Below are 13,102 nucleotides of genomic sequence, written 5' to 3' on the forward strand. Positions count from 1 at the left end.
TTATTTTAGTTTAGTTTAGTTTAGTTTAGTTTATAGAGCTCAGCTCAGCGTCTGAGATTAAAAAAAAAACGACTCATGATTTTAACCCAATAAGATTCGCTAAAATGTAATATAAATAATGAAAAAATATTGTATATGTAAATTATTATAATCATTAAAATAACCTGAAATGATTACTAAAACCTCCAGCATCAAAAACTATAATTAAAAATAAATAAATAAATAACTTAATTATTATTATTATTAATAATAATAATAATAATAATAATAATAATAATAATAATAATAATAATAATAATAATAATAATAATTACTCACCTAAGGTGTATAATATTTGCTCCGTGTCCTCGTGAGGTTTTATCAGTCCTTTGCGCTGTAATGATGTCCGTCATGTTGAAAGCCACGCCTTCTCATTTGCATAGAAAGAGAGGTTTTACAGTGTAAGAGAGGTAAAGAGGGCGGAGTCAACACTGCATCTTAAATCTGCTCCTAACCCTCTACACTGATTCATCAGCGATGCTCCACGACTTCACTTACAGTTCTGTGTGTCATGAGAAGCTTTTATATTTATTACAGAACTAAATCTCTTTATTACAGTTTACTTACTTTAATGTTTCTTTTGAGAGAATTTAAATCCTGGCTGCAGACAGAAGGAGACTCACCTGGATAAGGAGTCAGGAGGATAATCAGATAGTCTTAATCAGCACCATCATCATCATCATCATCATCATCATCTTCACCAAAATTGGATCTTTTTACGCAGGAGGTCAGAGTGATTCATATCCGGGTCATGCCAGGTGAAGGCGCGCGCGCTGGCGGAGCGGATCAGCCCAAAGCTCCGGCCGCGCACTTTGACGAAGTTTTATCCTCGTTCCCTGTTGACGGAGCCGCCTCGAGCTCGAGCCCCGCGTACTTTATCCCGTCCAACACCAGCCAGGATATCTCGAGCCCGAGTCCGGCTCACTTCCTGCCCTACCCAGCCCGGAGCGGCCCAGGTGTTTCCAGGTGTGCAGCATCTCTCCATTACGGCTTCTCCTCTCCATCCTCTTCCTCCTCATCTTCCTCTTCATCCTCAACATCGCACGCGGCGTTCGGAGCCGCTTATCATCAGTTCACGCACGGATCCGCGAACCTGTACACTCCTGCATACGACGGCGCGGATCTGTGCGCGCGCGGGGACCGGAGAGCTCAGGTGTACCTCTGTAACCGCGCGCTCTGGCTCAAATTCCACCGACATCAGACCGAGATGATCATCACCAAGCAGGGCAGGTGAGCACCAACACACACACACACACATCACATACACTCTGAGCTCATTTTACTGATTACTTTTACACACACCTGCATCTTTCTCTGACCTTTGACCCCGACCCCTGACCCTTCTCAGTAAACATAATCACTCAGATCCAACAATACATATGGAGAGAAATATTCCTAAATAATAAGTTTTTATTAGAGAGTTTTAACTCTAATTTCCAGATTGATGTGTTTTGTTGTTATTCAGTAATTTATATCACACTCAATTATTCTGAAAATAAATAAAACATTAAAAAAGAAATATTATTTTGATAATGTTGGACTGATTTTTTCTGAAACAAAACTAAAATAAAATCACAGATTTGAGTGAAGCGACAGAACCCTGGGGTTCCCCTAATGCCGCTGTGAGAAGTGCTGAGAAATAAAACTTCCTTTTAGCAAATTTTTAATCTTTATTGCAGCTTTAAAACAAAACTCACACCGGCATGTAACTGTGACGTTTATTACACACGGCTCAGTGACATAATCCAAGATCAGGAAAGTTTAATAAGACACTGAACTCATGTTGGGATAAAATCATGTCTGTGTGTGTGTGTGTGTGGGTGTGTGTGTGGGTGTGTGTGTAATTGTATTTTATAGTGTTTGTTTTGTATTTAAATAAATAAATTTATCTTGCCACTTTTAATTTACTCCAAAATTTACTTTTATTTACTGGTTTTTATTTCAGATGTTGAGCTAAAATTGTGTTCTTAAGATTCACTGAACCTTTTAATAATTTAAAACATTCATGGGTCTGTGTCATGTTCATTTATTACATCAGTCTTTAGCTCTAAAATCCTGATACAGTACAAGATCCTGTGTGTGTGTGTGTGTGTGTGTGTGTGTGTGTGTTAAGTCCCTTTAGTGTTACATTCTAAATTTTAGTTTTAAGTAATTGAATATTTTATGTCACTCGATCCATCATAATTTCCTTCAGAAAGAAATTCTATTAAATCTTCACTATTGTTTATGAGAGTGAAACTGACCACAGAAATCATGCTTTGTTTAAAGTAAGTGTGTGTGTGTGTGTGTGTGTGTGAGAGAGAGAGAGAGAAAGACATTTTTTATTCAAAATTTTGAAAATTTACAAGCTAGTAAAATCTAATCTGATGATGAGCTGGTGTTTGTTTTTATACAAATAATATGTGAATGTATATTATTGTGTTTTATAAAATCCGCGATGCTGTAACTCAGTTCATTAGATTTCTGTAATCTGTGAGATTGAGATGATTGTGTGAGAGAAAATTATTTCAGTTTATTTTATCACACATTAAAATGAGAAAAAAGAAACATTTCGACTTTTTAATCTTCTTTTATTTAACTTATTTTTATATGTAAACTTATTTTATTTTATACCAGAATAAACAGGAATGTTTAATTAACACCTACATCACCGGTGTGTGTCTCTGTGTTACTGTTGGACTGAGTTTTATTTTTAAATCTCAGCAAATTTATAGGTAAGAAAAATAGTTTAGAAAAGACCCTGAGTAACACTGAGAGATAGAATCTCCTGTTAATCTGCATTTTAAAACACTGCACTTCTTACAGCTTAAAATAATAACACAGTTCACACACACACACACACACACACACACACACACACACACACACACTCTTCACTTACACTGAATTCTAATCTAATTAAAAATGAATTACTCCTGTGTGTGTGTGTGTGTGTGTGTGTGTGTGTGTGTATATACAGGAGGATGTTTCCCTTCCTGAGTTTCAGTATTTCAGGTCTGAGTGTTTCCTCTCACTATAATGTGTATGTGGAGATCACACTCGCTGATCCTAATCACTGGAGATTTCAGGGAGGAAAATGGGTGACATGCGGCAAAGCTGATAACAACCTGCAGGGTAATAAACAACAAACAAAGTATTATATACTGAATTTTGTCACATTATTTATTTTTTTATTTTTTATTTTATTATTATTTTCTTTTTTTTTGTTGAATAAATATTTCACACTGTGTGTAGTGTCACTAGTCATTTATGAAGAAGTTGATTTTCTTTTTTGATATTTTACTTATTTGTAGAAATATTCTTATACACAATCACTGTAACAACAGTGTGTAATATGTGTTATCTGTGTGTGTGTGTGTTACCTGTGTGTGTGTTACTTGTGTGTGCGTGTGTTATCTGTGTGTGTCAACTGTGTGTGTGTTACCTGTGTGTGTGTTACCTGTGTGTGTGTGTGTTAACTGTGTGTGTTACCTGTTTGTGTATGCGTGTTGTAGGGAATAAGATTTATATTCACCCTGAATCTCCGAACACTGGAGCACACTGGATGCGGCAGGAAATTTCATTTGGCAAACTGAAACTGACCAACAATAAAGGCGCAAACAACAGTAACACACAGGTAATACACACACACACGGGTAACACACACATAGGTAACACACACAGGTAACACACCCATAGGTAACACACACATAGGTAGCACACACACACAGGTAACACACACATAGGTAGCACACACACACACACACACACACACACACACACACACATACATAGGTAACACACACAGGTAACAAACACACACAGATGCAGGTATTTCAGCTGTACTGGTCTGTATGTCTTTATTTGTGTGTGAAATAAACAATAAATCACCATCATCATCATCATCATCACCATCATCTTCAGGTCACATCACTGAAAATTATGATGATGGGGATGATGATGACTATGATGACGATGATGATCGTGATGATGATGATGTATATTTTGCTCAGATGATCGTCCTGCAGTCGCTGCATAAATATCAGCCACGGCTTCACATCGCTGAGGTTCCTGCTGATGGTCTGGACTCTGAGAGAGAGACACGCACACAGACATTTGTCTTCCCTGAGAGCCAGTTCATCGCTGTCACTGCATATCAGAACACTGATGTACAGAACACACACACACACACACACACACACACACACACAGTCTGTATATCTGTATGTGTGTACCTGTTTGATTGCTGTTGATCATGTGACCAATACATTTTATTCATATTTAAATGAGATTTTAATTACAGTGTTTTGTTTGTTCTGTAGATCACACAGTTGAAGATCGACCACAATCCATTCGCCAAAGGATTTAGAGACAACTACGACTCGTCAGTTTCTTCCTCTTCTACTTATTATTGAACTGTATTTAATTAATCTAATCTAATTACTCCATCCCAGTGGATCTAAATCCAGCCCAGTGTTGGTGTCTAACGTTTTTACATTCAGGTTGAAGATATTTTAGGGGCACAGAACAGAATCTTGTCTTGCTCTGTGTTTTTGAAGGATGTACACGGCTCCTGAGGGTGAAAGGTTAACTCCGCCCCCTGCTGATTCCCCGCGCACTCACCAGCTTGTCTCGAGTGCTCGCTACCCGGTGCAGCCGTTCCTGCATGACCAGTTTGTGAACGCTTTGCCCCCAAGTCGTTTCTACAGCGCTGAGCGCACGCTGCAGCCTCCGGAGGAGTGTACTGCATCCCACCGCTGGCTCGTGACCCCGGTGCAGCAGCCATACGAGTCTGAGTTCCTGCCCTACGCCCTGAGCTCTCGTGCCCTTACCTGCTACTCTGAATCCGCCTTTGCCTCTATGGCCACTGGCTGGGGGTCAAAGGTCAGCTACCAGAACAAGATACCTACCAGTTTGCCCTGGTCACCTCGGCCAAGTAACAACAATAGTCAGGACAAAGTGCGTGAGGATGACTGGGCGGAGTCTGTGGCATACACCGCGGTGTGTAAACGCAGACGTGTGTCACGTGATGAGTCCAGCACTGAAAACTCCCCACCAATCAAGTGTGAGGATTCACAATCAGATAACTATGGAAAAGATGTTTCGTCTGGCCAAAAGAGTGTGAGCTGCTGCGCCTTCTACACTGCCACCTAAACACACACATACACACACACACATACACACACGTGCACCATATTGCTGTGAATTAATAAGCCAGGATATTTTAGTTGATTGTGATTGGACAAATTCTGATATTATCACTCAGTAGGCACCTGATTAGGCCTCATTATCACAGTCCCAAAATAAACTCAATTAGCTTCAACTCAGTTCAGCTGAGTCTATAGTGTTGGCTTGTTATAAGCTTCATATCAATCTTAATAATGTCTTCATTCACAATGTATTTTAAATTGCAGTAAAATACTAATAATCTCTTTTGATTTACAAAGAATTTTTTTAAATAATTCCGTGTGACAGAAGCCCCCTTTCACATGCATGAGCTCAAAGATGCCCATGATTGGCTGTGATTGACAGGTTTGCTCCTCCGTCCCAGAGAACACACACAGTTTTGCATGTGATATGCGTTGACATCAGAGATGTTTGTGACATCATTGGGACTGAGATTAGAGAGCTGAGTGGGTTAGGGATGAACACTTTTCTGTTACATGACATCATTCTTTCTCACACAAATGCTAAGAAAAAGAAGAAAATCTGTCACCATTTCCCACAAGCTGATTTTTTAGTACCTGCTAGGACCTGAAACCTGTGAGCATTGTTTAATGATTTTCGCTCCCACACAGCTGAACATTTAGTATGTGTAAAAGTGTTCAGGTGTAGCAGATCAAACCAGCATACGGCAGCTGATAGTGTAATCACACGTGATGTCGCGCTCATCAAACGCATTCTGTTTGAGGTTTATTGTCCAAAATAATCACAAGCTGTTGCTCCTCTGTGGCTCTTATTTTAGATGGATTTGATGGCAAAATTGTCTCTGTTTCCCTCATCGTGTTAAAATGATGTCACAGAATTCCAGCTTGGGGGAGATTTTGGGGATTATGAGTCTTTCAGATGGATGAATCCGAGTCTGAAACACTGAATCAGTGACTCACTGGTCCTGCAGTTTACACTCAGATATGTGTTTATAGATTCAACATCTTTATGGAGGTAAAATGAACGTCACTGACATGTTCACCATGTTAATAAATAAACAAATACATTTTAATAATTTAAAAGTCCTGAACACAGCGTTGATGTGTATTAATAATCATGGTATACTGTGTGTGCGATAATCCGAATAATCTTAAATGTACTTCAACACCTAATGAATCAAAGCGTTTGGATTTTAAACAAAAGAATCCTGATGCGTGTCCTGGCTCCAGGTTACCCATAATGCATCAGTGTTAAAGGCGGTTCAGGTGTAACAGAGATTGTGAAGTGACTCTGTGATGGTGTGACTCTGTTGTGTTTAATTGTGTAAGTAAAGTTTTTCATGCCTTCTCATGACTCATTCCATGGTTTTATATTGTGTGCAAGTAGCAGTGAAATTTTATCAGTTTATTTATATCTAGATTTCACATGCAATATTATAAATAGACATTTCATGTGATTCAGTATCTAAATGAAACATTATGAATTACTAATGAAAAAAAAGCGATAAGGGGCGGGGGGCGTGGTCATGTTAATGAGAAGGAGATCAATTGTTCTTGTGTTGGAGCTGCATCACGTGACACATCATGCAGCCGCTCAGATCCTACTGCAACCACAAGGGGGCGTCTCAGCACAGCCCAAATATACAGTCTCAATTAAAGTTTTACATCATAAATCTCCAAAGTCATCATCGTTAACTTCAAAATAATGAAGTCTTTAGTGGTGTTTTTATTTCATCTCTGCTGACACTGAAACTGAAATAAAACGTAAAGAAACGTGAAAATAAGTTTATTATAGTAAAAAGTATCTAATAAAAAAAGAATAATAATAATAAGCTTTATCCCTTACAGCAGTGATGTTATCATACAAGTAAACTTTTAACTACCATCCAGAATAATGATCATTAATCTCAATTCATTTACACCTGTTTTTCTTTTACAGGCTTTTCAGAAGCCAAAAGTGTTTAAATATATTTCTTTTTCTGATCAATTTTCAGGTAAATGTTTTTAAAATAGTTCCTTAAAGAACTAACGAAGGTTCTGGGGCAGAGTGTGTGTGTGTGTGTGTCTGTGTGTGTGAGTGTGTGTCTGTGTGTGTGAGTGTGTGAGTGTGTGTCTGTGTGTGTGTGTGTGAGTGTGTGTCTGTGTGTGTGAGTGTGTGTCTGTGTGTGTGAGTGTGTGTCTGTGTGTGTGAGCGTGTGTGAGTGTGTGTCTGTGTGTGTGAGTGTGTGTGAGTGTGTGTGAGTGTGTGTCTGTGTGTGTGAGTGTGTGTCTGTGTGTGTGAGTGTGTGTGAGTGTGTGTCTGTGTGTGTGAGTGTGTGTCTGTGTGTGTGAGTGTGTGTGAGTGTGTGTCTGTGTGTGTGAGCGTGTGTCTGTGTGTGTGAGCGTGTGTCTGTGTGTGTGAGTGTGTGTCTGTGTGTGTGAGTGTGTGTCTGTGTGTGTGAGTGTGTGTGAGTGTGTGTGAGTGTGTGTGAGTGTGTGTGAGTGTGTGTCTGTGTGTGTGAGTGTGTGTCTGTGTAAGGAGTAAAAATGTAGAGCCTAAAGTTAGAGAGTCAGATGTGATCCTGCAGCTTCTCGGTGCGCGTGAACTCTGCGCGCGCGCACGCACACTACCTGCGGCTCAGGTAAACTCACAGGAAGAGTCAGAAACAAACCGCGTCCAATAACCAGGAGGAGTGTGTGTGTGTGTGTGTGTGAGAGAGTGTGTGAGTGAGTGTGTGTGTGTGTCTGTATGTATGTATGTATGTGGGCAGTGTGTGTGTGTGTGAGCGCGGTTTTATGGAGTGTTAATAATAATAAACACGGACAGAAGGTGTGTTTAAGAAAGAAAAAGAAATCGCTTGAATCACAAAAACACACTTCCGCCATCGGAATCGCCGCGAGCGCGAACTGAGCACAACACCAGAGTTCCTGTCGAGTCTATGAGGTGAGCTCACACACACACACACACACACACACACACACACACACACACACACACACACACACACTGTTTATTCCGTTTTAACAGGACTGTGGATTCCGAGTTAAGATCAGTTTAAGGTGGGAGATTCAGCTGAAATCCTTGAGCTGTGTGTGTGTGTGTGTGTGTGTGTGTGTGTGTGTAAAACACTAAACGCTCCACTTTTCTCAGTCTTACTTTTACTAACTCGTTATTAACACCTTCATGTCCGCAGTCTGCGGCGTGTAAAATAAAGTCAGTTGAGTTTAAAACATTAAAAACTCGTCTATATTTATATCATTGTACATTAGAGCTGTGTTGGAACCTCACACTGAGGTCTGGACAGAAACACGAGACACTAAAGTGCAAGTGAAGCTCCAACACACCTGAACACACACCTGAACACACACCTGAACACACACCTGAACACACACCTGAACACACACCTGAACACACACCTGAACACACACCTGAACACACACCTGAACACTGTGTACTTCTGACATTAGTGGTGTTTGGTAGCCTGGGGAAAGTAAACTCCCTGTAAAACACCTTCATCTCCTTCACATGGTCAGATTCATCTCTAAAGCAGCTGCTAGAGGATCAACTGTGATTACAAACAGATGTTTAAGTCAGACTTCAGATTCTGACACACACACACACTGACACACACACACTGACACACACATACACACACTGACACATACACACACACACTGACACACACACACACTGACACATACACACACACACTGACACACACACACACACACTGACACACACACACTGACACACACACACACACTGACACACACACTGACACACACACACACTGACACACACACACACTGACACACACACACACTGACACACACACACTGACACATATACACACACACACTGACACATACACACACACACTGACACATACACACACACACTGACACATATACACACACACACTGACACATACACACACACACTGACACATACACACACACACTGACACACACACACACACACTGACACATACACACACACACACACACACACACTGACACATACACACACACACTGACACATACACACACACACTGACACATACACACACTGACACACACACTGACACACACAGACACTGACACACACACAGCTCTTCAGTGATATTGAGTTTATTAAGTCTGCCTAATGCTGTAAATGGAAGTGTTGGTGCAGCAGCAGACTGTGTTAATGTGACATTATTATTAATATTAAAACACATCACAGATTCAGTCTAATTCACCTGCTGATAAACAACGTAATAATAATGAGTATGCTGTAAACACTGTTACAGAGCACTGACACTGGAGACTACTTCTTACAGAACCCTTCCCTCACGTGTGTGTGTGTGTGTTAGTTGTCTGGGAGTGTTCACTCCTTCCTGGCATCAAAAGCTACACAACATGTCCTAGAGCTTCGATTATAGAATATTCATCTGGACATATGAGTCAAGCTGTCTTGACTCTGGACTACATCTCTTACACACACACACACACACACACACACACACACATACACAATAACTCTCACAAACATAAAAAATGTTCGATGTCCCCCAGCCGGTGTGTGCTGTAACCTTGTTATCGTCTTTACACGATGTTTTATTTGTATGATATCCAGTGATGTTTATCACTGATGATCCAACACTGAGTTCCAGTTCACTGAGCTGACTGGACGAGTGCTCGTTGTGTATTGCTCCACTAATAAATTGCAATTTTAATGATCATTCATTAGACTGAAACCAGATTTTGACTCATAACCATTAAACAGATTTAACACTTTGTTGTAACGTGATAATTGTGTTATGTCCACTTCTTTATTGTGTTACTGCACAGATAACATAGTCATGTAAGTGTGTAACCACCGTGTGTGTGTGTCTGCCAGGTCCTGACTGAAGTGTACAATGCCTGAACACAGCACCGGGACCAAACACAAGTCCCGCCCACACTCGCACAGGTCGGGACGCTGCAGGTCTGAGTGTTACAGGTCGAGTCGATCCGGTACTAGAGACAACTCGAGTAATCAGGACTTTTACCAAGATCATCACACCATCAAGCAGGAGTCGTACAGGAACCAACGCAACACCAATCAGGACTCGTACCAACATCACTACACTGATATTTCTCAGATCATTGAGCCACAGCTGCCCCACAGTTCACCACACTACGCTAAAACCACCATAATTTCATATCGGGAGAATCACACCACCGATCACGGTTCATACAGAGAGAATCACAAAACAACTCAGGATTCATTCCGGAATCACCAAACAGCTACTCAACACTTTTACCATGATAATCAGGAACTTTATCACAACCACACGCCCAGTCCAGATCGCAAAATGTCCCAGGATTCATGCCGGAATTATTATTCCAGCAGTCAGCACTTTGCTCATCCTCCACGTGCCATCATTATCGACACCCAGCCGTCCCAAAGCTGCTCTAACGGACTGATCCCAAGTGCTCCTTGTGGCTCATGTTCCTGGTCAGACTGTCGAGCTCTGATCTGCTGCATCCTCACCTGTGGCTTTTATGGCCGTCAGCAGCCCTGCGTTCCCCCCAATGAGAGTTCCACCGACCCACCACCCAAATCCGAGTCTGAACCACACCGTGCCGAGCCCAAATCCGAGCCCAAGACCACTCACCTGCCAAGTTCTGGAAGTTTCCGTTATGGAGATGTCTACTTAGCAGGAAAGAAGGTAGTTTACTCGCCAAACTCTGACGCTCCGGCTCGACGCGGCAGATCTACCACAAAAGGCGAGAGTCAAAGACCCATTAGCAACACTAGCATTTACTCCAGAGAGGATCTGGACGTGGATGAAGTGGATGATGGAGGCACTGATATAGACTCACTAATCACCAAGAAGCTTCTAGAGCTTTATAAACTGCACCAAATCGAGCAGCTAGCCAAGTGCACATCAGACCTGTCCTTCTCACGCAAGACGAATGAGATCAGCGACCTGATCAACAGTATCGCTCAGGACTACAACCTGGAGGAGCAGGAGGCCGAGTGCCGGCTCGTCCACGGCGTCATACGCATCAGCACACGCAAGTACAAGTCTCAGACTTCTAAAGGCTATAAAAGCAAAGACCACAAATCCCAGGATGTATTGCTGCAGCCAAATGGGAGGAGGGATGGGACACTGCCGGACAGTGGCAATGAAACCATGACCTTTACCTTCAGCACTGGTAAGTGGGTGTGGTCAAAGTAATGTTATATCACATTTCAGCTCCATAAGTACCGTAATCCATACCATTCATACCAAAGTCATCGGAATGTATATTACAGCCTCCATGATGTCATAAGTTTACAGTGTAGTGAAATTTTCAGTGTAATGAGCTCTTATTGGAACCCATGATGTCACACTCTAGTGACATGATCTCTGACCTCGCGTTTCACCTCAGGGACATTTCCTTCTCTTCTCTGAAGTAAAGATCGTAACTCTTCTAATTTTTAAGTATATGATGAAGCTGAGATCAGATTAAATGGGAATGAAACATGACTCAGAGCTCAGTTTTATCATGCTCAAGTCATATTTAATCCCTCACATGACATGACTTTCACCCTGTTTGTGTTTCTCCTAAGATGAACCGGAGATGCTGGTATCTGATCTGACGCCATCTGATGTACTGGCGAGGAAGATGCGAGGACACAGCAGCCGAAGTGGTGAGACACGAGACACGTTCCTCACTTTCTATCAAAAAAGTTTACACTCTTCATAAAATAATTTTAGATTCTTTTCTTAAACCTCTTAAAATCTTGAAATCTTTCTGATAAATCCCACTGTTCTGGGAGCGTGTGCTGTGTCTGTAGGGTGCTACGTGTGCATGTAGTGACTAAAAGGTCATTACAGGTCAGTTATGTACATTTAAAGGCCAGTATATTGACGTTCACAGGTGAAAACACGGGTTAGATAAAACTAAGGATAAGGGGACCACCGCAGGGGCACGAAACGATCTGCTATGGTTCATAGTTTAGAGAATAGTGTGAGGAAGTGTCTCGACTTTCTCTGGAGCTGTGCAGCATTTCTCTTTTTGTTTTCTGTATAATAATAAAGTGCCTCAGAGGCTCAGGACCAGAACCCTCTGTTTCTTGAGGAAGGTTGTTCTCATTTTTCAGCCTCTATGAACACAGATCTCAGCATTTCGTCCCCCGCACGACCGAACGGCTCGCTGGTGCTGCGATGTGGAGATGCTCTCAGGTTTCACTGGATTGTGTGCTGGAATGTTTTGAGTCATGAAACAGGGTGTGAAAACGGCGGGTAGTTTTACAGCGTCACTTAAAGGCAGCTTGCTTCGTTTGTATGGACACTTTAAACAGGAGGCTGAGGAGATGTGTGTGTCATTAAAGCATTAACGCTCAGAGAAACACCACCATATTAAATTAACACAGGCTGAACGATGATGAAACACCAATCTCACCATCAACATGATTATTGTTCATTACAACTAATAATGTGCTTTAAGTTTTTTACCACATGATATCAGTGCTTTAATTACTGCAGTTGTGAGTTCTGGTTGTTTGTGGCTGAGAGTCTCAGTTCTGTTTGTGAGTGGTTTGTGGCTGTGACTTTACACACATCTGACTCCAGATTTGTGATTTATAACATTATGATCTCATTAAATCACTATTTCTTCAGACAGAAAAATCTTTCAGTGAGAAGCTCAGAAGCTTCAGGGGTTTTGTTGGTGTTCTGTGTTTTGAGTGTTCTTCTCTCCACAGCGTATTCCTCAGGAATGGCCACGGACTCCTCTGCAGAACCGCTGCTGTGCTGACGACGTTGACGCTTGACGGAGACTCAGACGGGTTGTAGACACTGCCAGGCTCGATCAAAGCGCCGATTACAGACCAGACGTCTGCATTAATGACTATTTGAATTACATACTTATTGAAGAGGTCACTGCAATATTAAACACCAAACAGAGGTATTATAGAGACTTACAGCTGGATTAAACACACC

General features: G+C 41.5%; 2 protein-coding genes across 2 annotated transcripts in view; both read left to right on the plus strand.

The window, feature by feature from the left end:
• Nucleotides 1-507: 507 nt before the first annotated feature.
• eomesb (eomesodermin homolog b) lies at nucleotides 508-6,523 on the plus strand. Its single transcript, XM_060861543.1, has 6 exons — nucleotides 508-1,269; nucleotides 2,999-3,153; nucleotides 3,534-3,655; nucleotides 4,032-4,187; nucleotides 4,341-4,402; nucleotides 4,578-6,523. Exons 1-6 carry the CDS (start codon nucleotides 791-793, stop codon nucleotides 5,170-5,172), a joined length of 1,569 nt encoding a protein of 522 aa, XP_060717526.1. The 5' UTR covers nucleotides 508-790; the 3' UTR covers nucleotides 5,173-6,523.
• A 1,190-nt stretch (nucleotides 6,524-7,713) lies between these two features.
• Nucleotides 7,714-13,102, plus strand: part of kdf1a (keratinocyte differentiation factor 1a) — a 7,693-nt gene continuing 2,304 nt past the window's right edge. Inside the window, exons 1-4 of the mRNA XM_060862098.1 lie at nucleotides 7,714-8,088; nucleotides 10,027-11,330; nucleotides 11,728-11,808; nucleotides 12,865-13,102. The exon at nucleotides 12,865-13,102 is cut by the window's right edge and continues 2,304 nt beyond it. Of these exons, the coding sequence (XP_060718081.1) occupies nucleotides 10,046-11,330; nucleotides 11,728-11,808; nucleotides 12,865-12,917 (1,419 nt within the window). The 5' untranslated portion in view covers nucleotides 7,714-8,088; nucleotides 10,027-10,045 and the 3' untranslated portion in view covers nucleotides 12,918-13,102. The remainder of the gene's footprint in view (nucleotides 8,089-10,026; nucleotides 11,331-11,727; nucleotides 11,809-12,864) is intronic.

Source organism: Tachysurus vachellii, chromosome 25 (assembly GCF_030014155.1).
Source record: "Tachysurus vachellii isolate PV-2020 chromosome 25, HZAU_Pvac_v1, whole genome shotgun sequence".
Classification (NCBI taxonomy): domain Eukaryota; kingdom Metazoa; phylum Chordata; class Actinopteri; order Siluriformes; family Bagridae; genus Tachysurus; species Tachysurus vachellii.

Excerpts from the sequence above, each read along its gene's own strand:
- eomesb (XM_060861543.1), top strand. The coding sequence starts at position 791 with ATGCCAGGTGAAGGCGCGCGCGCTGGCGGAGCGGATCAGCCCAAAGCT. Across the intron at positions 1,270-2,998 it reads ATCATCACCAAGCAGGGCAG|GAGGATGTTTCCCTTCCTGA; the intron begins GTGAGCACCAAC and ends GTGTATATACAG. Across the intron at positions 3,154-3,533 it reads AGCTGATAACAACCTGCAGG|GGAATAAGATTTATATTCAC; the intron begins GTAATAAACAAC and ends TGCGTGTTGTAG.